The 17590-nt window shown below is 44.1% G+C and overlaps 1 protein-coding gene and 1 pseudogene across 1 annotated transcript; both read right to left on the bottom strand.

The window, feature by feature from the left end:
* Positions 1 to 69: 69 nt before the first annotated feature.
* LOC135541687 (2-oxoglutarate receptor 1-like) lies at positions 70 to 4178 on the bottom strand (annotated as a pseudogene).
* A 7111-nt stretch (positions 4179 to 11289) lies between these two features.
* LOC135542617 (kelch-like protein 41b) lies at positions 11290 to 15409 on the bottom strand. Its single transcript, XM_064969723.1, has 6 exons — positions 14116 to 15409; positions 13725 to 13882; positions 13491 to 13598; positions 12410 to 12595; positions 12081 to 12227; positions 11290 to 11690 (listed from the first exon to the last, which is right to left on the bottom strand). Exons 1-6 carry the CDS (start codon positions 15223 to 15225, stop codon positions 11579 to 11581), a joined length of 1821 nt encoding a protein of 606 aa, XP_064825795.1. The 5' UTR covers positions 15226 to 15409; the 3' UTR covers positions 11290 to 11578.
* Positions 15410 to 17590: the final 2181 nt, after the last annotated feature.

The raw sequence follows: 17590 nt of genomic DNA, 5'->3' as shown, positions 1-17590 counted from the left end.
TGATGTTTAGGCCAGCAGAGAAGGCCTTGCTGGCCCTGACGGCCCACCACTGTATTTCATGTCCTTATTTTATGCCATATCTGTGGCTGATGGCCTTTCGGCTGAAGCTGTGTTACTGGGCTTACTGACGACAGCTAGGCTGAGTTTGAGGTGAGTCCTGAACTTGGTCCACCAGGGGCCCCAGGGGAACACACTGAGGAAGGCCTGCTGGAACTTGTCCCCAGCCAAGGTGTACAGAGCCAGGTTAAAGAAGGTGTTGAGCCCCGCTACGGGCCTGGACAGGATATAAGCGGTGTGGACCCAGTGCACCAGCATACATGATGACTCAGGCTTCATCCTGGTGTCTAATCTTAGGATCCTCAAGACGTTGTATGGCCGGAAGCATACCACGAACACCACCAGGATCAGTACTGTGAGGCGGCGTGCCCGTACCCGGCAAGGGTTGTGGGTGTGGGGCCCCTTGGCTAGTTCACGGACCACACCGGCGTAACACACCACCACCACCACCAGGGGCAGCAGGTAGCCCAGCACGGTCAGCAGCCAGCTGTACCACCACAGGACAGCCGGGTCGCCGCTAGCAAAGTCCAAACACTGGGTCTTGTTGTTTTTAGTCTCCATGGTGATCATGGTGAGCATGGGAACGATCTCTGCCACGGCTATTGCCCAGACCACAGCACACGCCAAGCTACCCCACCTCTTCTGCTGCACCTGCGCCGCCCTCAGAGGATGCGCCGCCACGACATATCGAAACACAGCCAAACAGGTGAGAAACAGTATACTACCATATAGGTTAAAGTGGAACCCGAAACGCACAAAGCGACACATGAAGTCGCCCAGGGTCCAGGATTCACCGTTGGTGTAGTAGTAGACCATGAAAGGCAGACTCAGAACATACAGAAGATCAGGTTGCCAGGTTGAACATGATGATACTGCTGGACTTCCAGGGTCGTAGCTTGATCAGGTAGATGGCGATGGAGGTGACATTACCCAGCAGCCTCACAGTGGAAATGACACTGTACATGACGGGCAGGTAGTAGCGTTTCATCAGGCTGTCCACGTTGATGCAGTTATCGTCGGATTTGTTCCCGCTGTAGATTGCACTAGACATGACGGTGCTGTGAGTGTTGTTAAAGGCCTAGAAGAGGAACCCAAGTAGAGACAGACAGTTATATAACTATATTGGGACAGTGACACATTTGTCGTTGTTTTGCTCTGTACTCCAGCGCTTTGGATTTGAAATGTAACCTCCCCTGTTATTGTAATGGTGAGAGGTTAGCATGTCTTGGGGGTATGATATTTGTACGTCTGTAATTTTCTCACTCTTCGTTATTTATGATTAATTCAGAATTGTCCATAACCACGTTGCCGTGAAGGTGCGCGCACACATCACTGAAGACCCTTCATTGCATGAGGAACACAACAGCGTTGATGACAAACTTGCTAAGCAGGGTGATACTTGGGATATCACTCTGACAGATGCGACACCTGTCAGTGCAGTTCGTGTTACTGATATGGATCTTAAGGAGTATCAGAAATAGTTGTGGTCTCTGATGGGAAATTAGAGGCGAGCTTGAAGTGGGATTCACTGCTGACTGTCACGTTCTGACCTTTATTTCCTTTGTTTTGTCTTTATTTAGTATGGTCAGGGTGTGAGTTGGGGTGGGCAGTCTATGTTTGTTTTTCTATGTTGGTTTTTGTGTTCAGCCTAGTATGGTTCTCAATCAGAGGCAGGTGTCGTTAGTTGTCTCTGATTGAGAATCATACTTAGGTAGCCTGGGTTTCACTGTTGGTTTGTGGGTGTTTTTTTTCGTGTGAGTGTTTTTTCGCCACACATTATTGTTTGGGTTTTCGTCACATCGTTTATTGTTTTGTATTTCAGTGTTCAGTTCGTTTTTATTAAATCGTCATGAACACTTACCACACTGCATCTTGGTCCGATCCTTCCTGCTCTTCAGACGAAGAGGAAATCTGCCGTTACAGAAACACCCACCACAAAAGGACCAAGCGGCGTGGTAACGGGTAGCAGCAGCGAACACAAGACTCCTTGACTTGGGAGGAGATTATGGACAGTAAAGCACCCTGGGCACAGCCAGGGGAATATCGGCGTCCCAAGGCAGAGCTGGAGGCAGCAAAGGCAGAGAGGCGCTGGTATGAGGAGGCAGCACGGCAGCGCGGCTGGAAGCCCGAGAGGCAGCCCCCAAAAAAGGCACACGGGGAGTGTGGTGAAGCCAGGTAGGAGACCTGCGCCAACTTCCCGTGCTTGTCGGGGAGAGAGGGACCGGGCAGGCACTGTGTTATGCGGTGGAGCTCAGTCTCCCCAGTGCGTGTGCATAACCCGGTGCGGTACATTCCAGCTCCTCTTATCGGCCGGGCTAGAGCGGGAATTGAGCCAGGTGCCATGAAGCCGGCTTTATGCATCTGGTCTCCAGTGCATCTCCTCGGGCCGGTGTACATGGCACCAGCCTTACGCATGGTGTCCCCGGTTCACCAGCAAAGCCCAGTGCGGGCTATTCCACCTCGCCGCACTGGCCTGGCTACTGGGAGCATTCAACCAGGTAAGGTTGGGCAGGCTCAGTGCTCAAGAGCTCCAGTGCGCCTGCACGGTACGGTCTATCCAGTGCCACCTCCACGCACCAGCCCTTCGGTGGCAGCCCCCCGCACCAGGCTGTCTCTCCGTCTTCTGCTCCTGCCTGTCCAGCGCTGCCAGAGCCTACCTCCTGTCCTGAGCTGCTAGAGTCTCCCTTCTGTCCTGAGCTGCTAGAGTCTCTCGTCTGTCCGGCAGTGACGGAGTCTCTCGTCCATTCGGGACCCGTGGCGTGGGTCCCCAGTCCAAGGTCGGCGGCGAGGGTCGCTGCTCTAAAGAGGCCACAGAGGCGGGCTAAGAGGCGCACTAAAACTATGGTGGAGTCCACGTCCCACGCCAGAGCCGCCATCGCGGACAGACGCCCACCCAGGCCCTCCCCTATAGGTTCAGGTTTTGCGGCCGGAGTCCGCACCTTTAGGGGGGTGTACTGTCACGTTCTGAACTTTATTTCCTTTTGTCTTTATTTGGTGTGGTCAGTGCGTGAGTTGGGGTGGGCAGTCTATGTATGTTTTTCTATGTTTTTGTGTTCAGCCTAGTGTGGTTCTCAATCAGAGGCATGTGTCATTAGTTGTCTCTGATTGAGAATCATACTTGGGTAGCCTGGGTTTCACTGTTGGTTTGTGGGTGTTTGTTTCCGTGTGAGTGTTTGTCGCCACACGGTACTGTTTCGGTTTTCGTTTTCATCACATCGTTTATTGTTTTGTATTTCAGTGTTAAGGTCGTTTTTAATAAATCGCCATGAGCACTTACCACGCTGCATCTTGGTCCGATCCTGCATTCTCCTGTTTCCTCTGATAAAACAGCTCAACTCGTGAAGCAGTTCTATTGGTGGCCGGGTTTGGTTGCTAATGTGAACCACTGGTGTAAGCTTGGTGTGTGCTTCTGTTAACCAGGGTGGCCTGGTCATACAAGGCTCGCCAGGTCAGACCCCCCGAGGGGTACCTGGGAGTCTTTGCAGATCGACTATATCGTCCCCCTTCAACCTGCAAGGTTGCATCCCCACAAGGAACACATCTGTGCACACGACAGCACGTGTGTTGGCTAACCAGATCAATCTTCTCTGCGGGGTTCCAAACTGCTTCAAATCTGTTTTCTTTCTATTTCTGTCTGAACAGGCTGGTGGTAGTTGTCCCCTGAACCACAGAGGCCAGGAGAGTGATGGGACCAACATACATTTAGTTCGGACAGTGAGTAGAGCTTAACCATGCTCTGGTATGGAAGCATAGTGGGCCATACACAAACAACCAGATTCCACTTTATTCATAGGAGTAACAGGAACAGATAGATACATGGCCCTCTGTGGTTATCTCAGGACCAAATTGTGCCACACAGATCTGCTGTAACATAGGATCCAGCCATCTTCCCGCCTGCATAGACAATGACTTTCTGTTCATTCAAATAGATATCAAGTTTAATCTTGGCATTTGTTTCCAACACAAAATAACAATCTGTTTCCAGTTATTGAATAAACCAAATTCACCCATAGGCATACTGAACACACTTTATTCTGTTTATAACAATGAATCCCAAGAAGTGTTACCACATGACGAATCTGCTTCCTGTCACATATAGGCGCAGGCATGATGCACGTCATAACAGGACACATCAGCACACTGTTATTGCATTGTATAATCAGTCTTTTCCTATAGGTGACCTCTGCAGACCCAGACCATTCGTCTGGACAAAACTGCAGGGAGGGTATATACTGTGTTGGTTCGTGTGCTGCTAATTTCACAGCCTGGACAAATGTAAAGAGTTGTTCATGGTCAACAAAGTAGTGTTTTAACTTTACTACATGTCAGTGGAGGCTGCTGAGGGGGAGACGACTCATAATAATGTCTGGAACGGAGCTAATGGAATGGCACAAAACACATGGAAAGACCTTTCCACTCATTCCGCTCCAGCCATTACCAAGTGCCCATCCTCCCCAATTAAGGTGCCACCAACCTCCAGTGCTACATGCGGTTACCACAATCCAACACAGTGTCCATAACCATATCCAGTCCCTAAAGTTGGTCCTGTTAAAAGAAACATTAACACAACCTTCTTGCATGATACTAGTCTAGTTACGGTTCGTGTGTTCTACAACATATCTAATATTCTGGCAGCATTCCAGGTACATTGTAGCAGTAATGGTAGAACACACATGGTTGAAGACAGTATTGAGGATTTGATTTCAGGTTACAAGGGTAGACTTAATCACAGCTTTGACTGGCCTCTTTGGGCTGGAATCTCCATGTCTAAGACATATCAGCTGGCTAAACAATGGCAATATACTGCATGGATTTGAAATCAAGTAGTTACTGGTTATCAGCACCTGACGCTTGGTGTTGATAGTATCATCAAGTCAGAAGCTGAGACATTATTGACGCTTAGTCGCATGGTTTTTGTCTAAACCCACACTGTGGAACACATAACTTATAGAACTTACAAACAGGACTTGTTCACAGCTTCACGGCAGGAGATATTGGATCTCTGCCTGGGTAAGGCACCACGCCATGCGCTGAATAACCTTATTGTTTCACTTGAACTAGAGAAATGGTTCAAGTCAGACAATACTCAGAATATTCTATATGCAGAACTGCTAGCTGCTGTGATGTACAATTCTAGAGGATATTTTGGTTGTATTTGTTTTTATTTAACTTTCCCTTTTATTTTTCCGGACCAAACATTTCCAACTCGAGCTCCACCCTTTGTGGGTGGTCATTAAAGACCAAATCATAAAATGTGATCACTTTGTGAATGGTACCAATACGTTGGTAACAACTTGGTCTTGTTGTCCTGAGACTTCAAGTTAATACATTTTCACGACTTCCGCCGAGGTGTAATACATTGTCACGACTTACGCCGAGGTGTAATACATTGTCACGACTTACGCCGAGGTGTAATACATTGTCACGACTTCCGCCGAGGTGTAATACATTGTCACGACTTCCGCCGAGGTGTAATACATTGTCACGACTTCTGCCGAGTTTGGGCCCTCTCTTTGTTCGGGCGGCATTCGGCGGTAGACGTCACCGGTCTTCGAGCCATTGCTGATCATCTTTCATTTCCCATTGGTTATGTCTCTATTTTCTACACCTGGTTTGCATTATCCAATTACATGTTCATGTATTTAACCCTCTGTTTCCCCCATGTTTGTCGTGCATGATTATTTCTATGTTCAGTTCATGATGGCTGGTTTTTCGACGGGTGCTGTGTTCACCCGTGCGTAATATTTACCGTTGGTTATTGGTCAAGTGTATTTGTTTTACCTTGTGCCTTTATTTTTTGAGTAAAGTACGTTGCTCACTCATTTTGCTCTCCTGCGCCTGACTTCATGCACCAGCTACACTCACCTTCTGACATACATTGCAATCTATAACTTTTAACGATGCTGTACTGATGAGCGTATGATCATTACATGCTATTCTGATGCTATCGTAGTGTCTCATACCCAGTGGTGGGTGATAAGCGAGATTACTGTAATTATTTCTTGACCTGTCCAGCTAACCACACTTTCTGCTTGGAAGTGACTGAAGATTTCACAATAGGAGAGCTGAATATTCTAGGCAGGGTACCCATGAATACTGATATTGCACCCTGGTGGGAGGATACCTATGAGATGAGCACCAGGTCTCTGATGGAGTCTATGGCCATGGTTCAGGAGCTTCTGCAGGATTCCAGCTACCATCTTGCACACTCCCAGGTCATAGTCAACCTGGCCAAGAAGACCGCAATTATCCTGACCAGTGCCTCCCTTGCCTCAGCCATATACGCGTACACGTGGTGGAACTGGGTGTACCGCCCGTGCGTCTTTGCAAGCTAGCTTGTGGTAACTATAACTTTAGTACAGTGTTGCTATTGCAGACATTGGCTCACCTCTCTTCGAAATACCACTTCAACTTCTTTCACTATGGCACCTCTGGTTCTTTCCCAACCCAGAGGTGTCAAACAGGGGATTATTGTAGTCGAAAATAGAGAGAGTAAACTAATGTGAACGATGATGAAGGCCAGTGATGAAGCGTCTAGCGACTTGCTGGCCCGGAGCCCAATGTGATGACTCAATCACGATTTATGGCATTGTTTGAATGACAGACCATCTGTGGACTACCACAAGGGTCAAACACACCTTATCTGTGGCAATCTCAACGAAGAGACATTCCCACAGAAGTCCTAGGGTCACTGAAGCCAGGAGAGGTGAAGACTAATTAAACTTGAATCTATGAAATTAATGTTACTGTGTGAATTAAATGATCATGTTTGCATTGTTTCAAGAGTTCACAAAGAGCTATGAATTATGATATATGTTATTGTATTGTAAGTGCTATGGATTTATTGTTACAGAGACACTGTGTTACTCTGTTGGTCGGACGGCAGATAGTTAAAAAAGGAGTGACAGGGGTGTGCTCTTATCATACAGTGTTGAGCTGTGGTGATTAGAGAATGGGTGTTGAGTTTCATACCTTTTGTTGTTATTGTTTTGGGCAATGCAAAGTGACGGTAATTAGATGATGGGAGATACTGGTATTTGCCACTCTTGGGAGAGTAAAACCCACGTTGATCATGGAGTAATTTGTAAACCGATCTCCTGATGTACGTTTGTATCATATTAGTGAATTTTCTATACCGTTAAGACTTATTTTGTATTATTTTTATCGTGAAGATTTCTGGTATGTACCATTTTCTAATTAAACTCCTATTGTGTAACTGTAATACATCTGATTACTTGTTATGTACTTGAGTGAAGACCCAAAAGCGGTTTTAACAGAAAACAGAGTTCTTTAATGAAAAACAGGAATGGCATAAATCCTCTTCCAACGTAGTCAATGGAACAAAAAGAACGTTAGTATAATGCAGGATGCACCTGCCAGGCGGACTCCGACAGGATAGGACAAGGTGGAAGCAAACGGGACGACAGCTTGCTTCTGGCATCAAAAACACAAACAAGAATCAGACACTGAAAGTAGCAGGAACAGAGAGAGAAATAGAGACCTAATCAGAGGGGGAAGAGAGAACAGGTGGGAAGGAGAGAATGAGCTAGTTAGGGGAGATGTAGAACAGCTGAGGAATGAGAGACAGAGAAGGTAACCTAAAAAGACCAGCAGAGAGAGACAGAGTGAAGAGAAAGGACAGGAACAGACATAACAAGACATGACATTACTATTAAATGGATACGATCCGTAGTCCTCACATTTCTGAGTAATATTCCTTGAATTATTATTATTATTCTACTACTATTACTATTCCTGCTGCTGCTGCTACTGCTATTACTATTACTATTCCTGCTACTACTGGTACTGCTGCTACTGCTACTGCTATTACTATTCCTGCTGCTAATGCTCCTGCTGTTACTATTACTATTCCTGCAACTACTGCTACTGCTATTGCTATTGCTACTACTATTCCTATTCCTGCTGCTGCTATTACTATTCCTGCTACTGCTACTGCTACTACTATTACTATTCCTGCTGCTGCTACTGCTATTACTATTACTATTCCTGCTACTGCTATTACTATTACTATTCCTGCTGCTGCTACTGCTACTGCTACTACTACTAATGTTACTGCTACTACTACTACTGCTGCTGCTGATGCTACTGCTGCTACTGCTAATACTACTGCTACTACTACTACTGCTACTACTCCTGCTACTGCTACTACTACTAATGCTGCTACTGCTACTACTAATGCTACAACTACTATTACTACTTATGCTACTGCTGCTGCTACTGCTACTACTACTGCTATTGCTAATGCTACTACTGCTGTTGCTACTACTACTGCTGCTACTACTGCTGCAGCTACTAATTCTACTGCTACTACTACTGCTACTAATTCTACTGCTACTGCTACTAATTCTACTGCTACTACTGCTACTGCTACTAATTATACTGCTACTAATTATATTGATACTACTGCTACTGCTACTGATTCTACTGCTACTACTAGTACTACTGCTGCTACCGCTACTACTGCTACTAATTATACTGCTACCGCTACTACTGCTGCTGCTGCTGCTGCTGCTGCTACTACTACTACTACTGCTGTTGCTGCTACTGCTGCTGCTGCTACTGCTGCTGCTGATACTGTTACTACTACTAATGCTACTGCTACTACTACTATTACTACTGCTACTGATACTACTGCTGCCTCTACTACTGCTATTACTACTGCTACTGCTACTGCTACTGATACTACTACTACTACTACTATTTCTAATACAGTCACTTACCCTCAATTTTTCAACACTAGCCTCTAATAATTTCAAATTCAAAAATTATTCTACTAACATAAAAATACTCATGAAAAAGTACCCTTTCTAGTTCACTCTGCTCCCATTATCACAAAAGGTGTGAGACAGTCTCAGGTTTGTCTGGCAGCCTACACAAACAAAAAAATCCACACCATGCCAGTGCAAAGTTTACACCTCAGGTCTGATTATTCCTTTTCATCTTCATCTTACTTTTTTACTCAGCACTTCATGTATTCTTTCTTTCAGAAAATAATGTAACATGTGCAGCCACCTAGTAAGTATGATCAACGCCAGACTAGAATAAAACAAGTCGTCCTTAGAATTTTTTTGTACTATACACATTGAGTCATAAGTCCCGTTTATACCTGGTTCTAACATGCGTCCTTTGTCCTGATCTTGTCCAAATTTGGATTGTGCCCACATTTTTAGACAGGTGTCGACAATTGAAATACGCATTGTGAAAGGGTACTTTTTTTGTGATCAGATCTTCCTGACCACCTCCGGAGGTAGTCAGGGACCCAGTGTATTTGGATATTATCATTCGAGTATAAACTGATCTGGATGGTCAAATAATTTAAATCATCACTATACCGGTCTCTTAAATCATTGACAGGTAACACCATGTCTTAAAATAAATAAATACATCTTATTTTGAAAAAATGTGTCAAATAATCTGCATACTGGGAGGCACCATCGAATCTGGTCACAATGCAGACACAGTGGAAGGATATGAGACACATACCGTGTGTAGATGCAATGTTAACAATGTGGGCACATTCAGAATATGGATAAGATCAGAAAAAAAGACACATGTTAGCACCAGGTATAAACAAGGCTAGAGACACAGTGATATGGCAAGTTACAATCAGTCAATCAGTGCTGTTCCCTCAGTCATCGATATCCTGTCTGAGACTTTCCTCCTCCTCTTCTCTCTTATACATCAGCCACCTCTAGTCCCTCCTTTCAGCTCCATTAAACCTCCTACAGCTCTGTCTGGGCCCCACTAAGGGAAAACACAAGCATGTCACGCACTGTGCCTTTGTTGGGCCTTACCTCATTGACTTCTATATAGAACCCTTCTGAAAAAATCATTCACATCCCATTTCAGCTGTATTTGACATGAAACTATTGAAAATATACGGGAAGTACAGTACTACTTCCTCTTCACTATGGGTACAGTACATCATTCCTGTGCAGCAGTTAAATAAAGGGAGGAATAACGTGGAGTACATCGAGCGACATTATTCCCCCTCAGTGCTAGTGGCTTAGTGTCACTGTACTGCATTATGATGTCACATGTCCTGCATTTGGCATCAGCCTGCAGCCTGCAGGTTGATATGCTTGATACATGTTGCTTGATACATGTTGATGACAGACATTAGTGAACTAGAAATGGATGCCGGTGAAAACGGTCAAAAGCTGTGGTGGTTGTAAGTATTTAGTAATGTTACAGTGCAAGTTCAACTCGTGAATGTAAAGGGTATCTAGAGGAAGTTACGATCTAGTGAAAATGCCCACATTTACAATAGTACAACATATGCTCCTAAAATTCTTTGTGGTGAATGTGGAATTTGTTTAGAGAGTTTTGGTGTAAAGTTCACCTACATTTAATCTCCTTGGACAGACTACGTTACATAGGGATTTCCAGTTCTCGGTTACCATGGGTGTAAAGTACTTGAGTAGTACTTTAAAGTATTTTTTCTTAAGTCGTTTTTGGGGGTATCTGTACTTTACTTTTTATATTGTTGACAACTTTAACTTCACTGCATTCCTAAAGAAAATGATATACTTTTTACTGCATACATTTTCCCTGACACCCCAAATTACTCATTACATTTTGAATGCTTAGCATGACAGGAAAATGGTCCAATTCACACACTTATCAAGAGAACATCCCTGGTCATTCCTACTGCCTCTGATCTGGCGGACTCACGAAACAGAAATGCATTGTTTGTCAATTATTTGGAGTGCCACTGGCTATCTGTAAATAAAAAAGAAAGAGGATTGTACCATCTGGTTTGCATAATATAAGGAATTTGAAATGATTTACACTTTTAATATGGAAGTATATTTAAAACTTTTTCTCAAGGGGTATTTTACTGGGTGACTTTCACTTTTAGTTGCAACATTTTCTATGAAGCTAAGACAATAGGGTACTTTTGGTTGCAGAGATTAACCTAGTGTATGTCAAATCTACTGTGGAAATCTACTGGGATCTACAGTGTTGGTATGACACATACTGTGGTGTACATTGTGTATGCATAATGCAGGACAGTTGTTTAAACTGGCCAATGAGTTGGTGTTTACCCTGTTAGTTTTTACTATACCAAACAGCTCACACCTATATTTAATTTCCTTATTTACCATATCTCGACCTGAATCTAGTTCTAGTAAAACATGTGTGCTATGGACAGACAGATGTTTAAACTAAACTTAACTTACTCCAAATTCAAATCAACCATAACAGTAGTTTTTGAACAAATGTTTATTTTACAAAAAAGCTAGCTAAATACACATTGTGGGTTACTCTATAGTGAGGGAAACTAATATACTGATGCGGTCTTCACTGACACACAGAAAATCACCAGAGATCATAAATAGACAAATTGACACAATCAACCAATAAGAGTCCACATTTGAGTTGTCATGTGACGGTGCCACCCCCTCTATTACTGAAATGGAAAGACAACCCAGAGAAGATGATGGTAATCCAGGCAGACAGAGGGCATCATGGGGAAATATGATGGGGCAGCGAGGGTCTAGAGTTTGGGCATCTTGGTAGCATTGAGGCGCATGGATACGCAGGAGGAGCCAGCGGCGTAACGCATCTCCCTCAGCATCCCGCTCCATTCCTTCTTGTCCTCCTCGTACCTAACACAGGGAAAAGGAAGATACAGTGATGAGGAACAAACCAAGACGTCGTTGATTGTTTGTACAGTACCACTGACCAAGTAGGGCGCTCTCATTTATTTTTTCATTTAGCTTTACTTTTATTTATTATCATACATTTATATAACAAATTATTATAATTGAACTAAGATGAATATGTTCTACTTCTTTGTCCACAGGAATGGAAATGCAAGCCATCTAAAATAACAAACCCACATCAAACAGGGCTGAAAAAGGTGAACTTGTGTTAGCTCACTGAGTTACTGCCTAGGCTTTAGCATAATGGGCTAACACAGTCCTGTTGTATTTATGAAGAAGACCTTGGTTCATATCCTGGTTGATGACACAATAACGTTAAAAGAGGGGACTTACTGCCAAACATCTGTGACCTCTGCGGGGACCACCTCCTTGTTGTCATTCTGGATGATGGTAAAGCCCCCCACGGCATACAGGGCCCCCTCACTGCTCAGCAGGTTCACTGAGCTCCTCTCCTGCGGAAAGTCTGTGAACGTCTCCCATCTGCGAAAGAAGGTCATTAGGGATAGCATCAGGGGGACTCTATATAATTAAGGCCATCCTGACTCAAGATGACTAATAATGTTTACCATCCAGAAACAGCAAATGGTATTGTTATGGTGAATGATATTAAAAGGTGTAACAAGTTCTTAAACTGATTCATCACCAAAGAAAATGCTACATACTTGTTTGTTCCAAAGTCGTAGACTTCAGATGCAGCAGTGAGGCCTTCCTCGTTGACTCCACCGGCCACCACAATCTTTCCGTTGTAAACGACGGCTCCGAACATGGCTCTGGCTGTCTTCATGGCAGCCAGCTCCCTCCACTCTGACTGCTTGTGGTTGTATACAAACATCCTGTTCAGGGCTTTGCTGCACGGGAGAATGATAGACAGGGTTGTCAGATCTCAGGAAATGTCCTTCTGGCAACAGTATAGAAAGACTGTGATGGATTTGCATTTACGGTTTGGATTCAATAAATCAGACAACATGTATTACAATACGGGCTCACATGCAGTGGAGGCTGTTGAGGGGAGGACGGCTCATAGTAATGGCTGGAATGGAGTCAATGGAATGGTATCAAACACATCGAAGACATGCTTTCCATGTGTTTGATACCATTCCATTGACTCCATTCCAGCCATCATTATGAGCCGTCCTCCCCTCAGCAGCCTCCACTGCTCACATGTAACCCATAGAAAACATTATTTTCACTACAGTTACGCTTGAATAACTGTTTACTTAACCATGTGTAGTTCCATAATGAAAATAATGACTTCTACACTAGCTTTAAATAACTACACTAGCTCTATGGTCTGACATGCTCAGGTCTTAGAATGATAGACTACAAACAGCTGCAGCTCACACCATATCTTTAGCACACACACATACACACACTTGATTTTCTATCATCGTGGTGACCTAAAATTGATTTTCATTCAAAATCCTATTTTCCCTAACCTAACCCTAATTGTATCCCAAACCCTAAACATATCCTCTAAGCTTAAAATAGCCTTTGACTTTTCCCATGAATTTTCCTTGTTTTACTATCCTCATGTGGAATTCAGGTCCCAACAAGGATAGAAGAACAAGACCACACACACACACACACACACACACACACACACACACACACACACACACACACACACACACACACACACACACACACACACACACACACACACACACACACACACACACACACACACACACACACACACACACACACACACACACACACACACACACACACACACATACATACTTGTCATCAGACTTTCCTCCAATGCAGTACACCAGGCCCTTATGGGAGACCACAGAATGGCCGTGGATCTTCAGGGGAAGCTTTTTGGTCTCACTCCACTTCATCTTCCTGGGGAAAGCCATTACAAAACAGGAAGGTCAAAAAACACTTCAAATGGTAGAGAGAAGCGCTGAGAAGTCCTATATCTTTCTACTGTACTGAGTGAATGAGTCATATGAATGCTATTCCACTCACTGGACATCATAGCACATCACAGAGTCCAAACACTCGTTGCTTTGGAGGTCTTTTCCAGCAATAGCGAACAGTAGGTTCTCACACTCTCCCATGTTGAAAAGGGCTCTAGGGGAAGGCATGGGGGGCAGAGCTACCCAGTCAGCTGCAAGAGTGTCCAACTGAAATACACAGGGTTGAATGAATGAATGAATGAATGACTGATTGAATGACTGCACTCATCTATTACAAATAAGTGTTCTGAATGAAAACAGTTTATTCTAACATCAAACAAAGACTTTGTCGATGTAACTTAGGGAGCTAACGTAGATTCTGAAAGGCAAATATTACCAATAAAAGATTTGAAACCATCAAAAGAAGTAACCCAAACTCTAAATGAACAATAATTGGTTACCTGATAGAAGTAGCACTGTAGGGGAGCGTCCTTGTCCTCCTCGTCCACAAACAGTCCTCCGATGAGGTAGAGCTGGTTCTTCTGTGACGCCAGGCTGACGTGGTTCCGGGGGATCTGTTCCGACATGGCCGCCAGGAAACACTCGTTCTCGTTGACGTCGTACGCCACCGCTGCCGTGTCATTGATCATCAGGATCAGGTCGCGGACGTACATGCCGTGGCGACGGTTATCGTTCAGGAAACCTGGGAAAACGTCCTCTGCCTCGCCACCCTCGCCATCCGCCCCCTTATCCCCAGCTACCTTGTCCTTCTTCTCTGGGAGCTTCCCCTGGAATGCGTCTTTGATAATCTGGACCTTCTTCAGAAGTTCCGGGTCAGCCTTGATGATCTCGTCTGTCTCCACTTTGTCGTGGAAGTATTTCTCGGGCATGAGGCGGAAGCGGATGCACTCAAAGGCATCACCCAGTACCTGGACACGTTTGTCTTTGTCGTTGCGGACCCATTTCATGAGGGCTTCGAACACCATCTCCTCCTTCTCCACATTGAGCGAGTCGCCACCAATGACAGCAAACAGTTCATGAGCGGCCAGCTGGAGGAACTCCTCATCTTTAGAGAGGATATCGAAGCGGTCTGCGATGTAGTCACGGGCGGACACCGCCAACCTGGGCACGTTGAGGACCAGACCCATCCTGAAGATTGCCAGACAGTTGGTCACGGAGAGCTTCTTCTGAAGATAGTTAACACACACGGTGAAGACTGAAGGAATCTGGAAACGATTGGCTACGGCAAATATGTCCTGCACATTTTCGTCGGTGAGGTCAATCTCGGCCGAGTACAGATACCTGATGATCATGTCCAAGATGGCGGGATTGACATCGTCCAGGACCACCTCCTTGTTGGCCTCCACCTCCTTGCTGTCCTTGGAGAAGAAGATCTCTCTGAAGTATGGGCTGCAGGCAGCCATTATGAGTTTATGGCAGGGGAAGCTCCGATTGCCCACTTTCAGAGTGCAGTCCACAAACTTGTTTTCGTTCAGCAGCTCCTTGAGGCCATCCTGGAGCAAGGTGCTCTGGAAGAGGCGCAGCTCCTCCTTCATGGCTTTGGGGTCCATGGTGTTGGGAAATCGGTGGCTTGCAGAGGGGAAGAAATGGTGGCCACAGGTCCTCTTGGCACCCAGTCCAGGCTAGAAAAGGCTGAGCATAGAAAAGGTTCCCAGCCTGAATCCCCACTGCCTACTGCAATTTAATCCTATCCCCTCTAAATATAGCCGCCTGCCTGCCTCAGTCGGTAGGAATCTCAGCACTGCCAAATCTGAATGCGGAGACCGACTCATACAGCTGTCACAGACTGAAAGAAGCAACTGGGGTGTTCCGGGCTATAGTCCACTACCATGATTCAGCCTCAACACTGTCATTGGTTTAGTAATGGCTAAAGAGGGATAATGCTGTCAATGCTAATGGTTAATAACCCAATATTGGTTGTTTTGACCACTGGCTCCACCCTGTATCTCAGTAGCTTTAAATAATTTCAAATTATGTTACATGTTCTTTCATTCCTTCATTCATTTCCAAACAGCCATACAAGCTACGGTAATGACTCTCAATTAAACTTTTTAAAGTGGATTCTTGGATAATATGTCCCTATGCTACTGTACAAAATACAATGTACTGTCATTTTGCTTGAATTTAGCCCTAAGACTGACAAGGCTTGGATTCTACTGAGGAAGGTTGAGAAAAGTTGAGGATGGTCGAGCAGCAGCAGCTGGCCTCTCCACCTATCAACACTCCTCATTTTCCCTTCATTGTTCTGGGGGTCATAGGACTGCTGACAGGGAGCGAGGCCTTCAACTTCAAGCCCTGAAAATAGCCACTTTGTCCTGAATTACACTGTACTATCAGAGTGGGCTTTAATCTCTGTAAAACTCAGGTGACTACAGATAAAATATATAGCAGGTAAACTTAGCTTAATTATAAGTCAAAGTGTTTGGAGTTGTGTGGCAGTGTGGAGACTAAATATAGACCATTTGGACAGGAGTGGAGTGTCTCACACGTAATATAAATATAGTGTAGTGCACAAACTAGTGTCACCTCGCCAATATTAGAAATGGATCACTATGGATTGCTGTGGCTACAGGAAGAGGTTCCTAAGTCCATAGAAAGTGGTATTTAGAGAATACTTTCAAAGTACATTCATCTTGTTAGTATTGATGAAAATATTAAGTGGTTTAGTTGAACTCACAGATGTTTATTTACTCTCTATGAAAAGTAATTTTCTCAGAGCATGATACATTTGTAGACAGACACCATCCATATTACTAGGACAAGTTCCACAAATGGCTGACATCTCATTACAGGCTCTCAATCAAATAGATTGTCGTTTTAACTATGACCATTTCTTCTGACCATGTAAGTGTGATCTGTCAAACTTGATTGAATTTGCAATATGTGTACATATTATATTGTTAAAGTTCTATAGGCGTTATCAAGTGAGCTACCACTGGAACAGCTGGGGGTCCCTGATTAGAGAATTGAGAACCACTAACGGATTCAGTCAACCGTTCTGAATGGACACAAGGTCATTCGTGAGTCTTTCACAAGACACTGCACTGGCCATAGACATATACAATATTTAATAGCATAACACAGATTACATCAACTGGAATAACACACTCAAAAAGAGCTGTGAGCAAACCGCGCCGCGAAATATTCTAATGAGCCGGCGCACCTACATTTTAATTATCACTAAAAAGAACCCTTTTGTAAACTGTAAAGAACCATTGAAGAGCTCAAAGGATTTTTTGAGTCATTATGGTTCCACATAGAACCATCACCTTTCCCAAAGAACTTTTGACAAACCCTCGTTTCTGGTGTGTATCAGGCAAGGCAACTTTTCACCAGTAGAGGACACAATACAACTATAAGATAATCCATGTGAACCAGTGTGAAATAAATGGCAACAATTGTAATGTAGAAAACCGTACGGTAATGTACTTGAATGACAAACATTGCAAATTCAGACAAACAAAATCACATTTTTATTCATAAAAATCTTGGTAAAAAAAACACATTCAAATGCACAAAACTATCCCTAGACATGAATGGTAGAGCACCGTTGTCATTTCCTAGCATGGTTTGTTGACAGCACAGTGAGTTGAGACAGGGTTGGTTCTTATTGGATATAAAATGAGTTGCTCATAGTTTCTGTAAACGTGTTAATACTGGGTCACAAGCTAGATGAATAGCATTATTGCAGAAACATGTTGTGGCACCAATGTTGTTATTCCTCAATTTGAACAAAGCAGATATTACAATTACGCTAGCAATATAAAATCAGTGATCAGCATAAAATAGTTATGACATGAGATATATACAATACATACGGATTCTATCGAAACAAATCTATACACCATTCTGATTTGGCTCTGGAACCATGTATGTATTAATTCATCTGTGAATCCGTGTCTAATACAGAAAGTG

The sequence above is a fragment of the Oncorhynchus masou genome, chromosome 6, assembly GCF_036934945.1.
Source record: "Oncorhynchus masou masou isolate Uvic2021 chromosome 6, UVic_Omas_1.1, whole genome shotgun sequence".
Taxonomy (NCBI): domain Eukaryota; kingdom Metazoa; phylum Chordata; class Actinopteri; order Salmoniformes; family Salmonidae; genus Oncorhynchus; species Oncorhynchus masou.
This window is presented reverse-complemented; position numbering and strand designations above follow the sequence as displayed.

Coding starts and splice junctions, on each gene's coding strand:
- LOC135542617 (XM_064969723.1), bottom strand. CDS start 15,225: ATGGACCCCAAAGCCATGAAGGAGGAGCTGCGCCTCTTCCAGAGCACC. Junction 12,596..13,490: donor GGAGGAAAGTCTGATGACAA/GTATGTATGTGT, acceptor TCTCCCGTGCAG/CAAAGCCCTGAACAGGATGT. Junction 12,228..12,409: donor TACGACTTTGGAACAAACAA/GTATGTAGCATT, acceptor CTTCTTTCGCAG/ATGGGAGACGTTCACAGACT.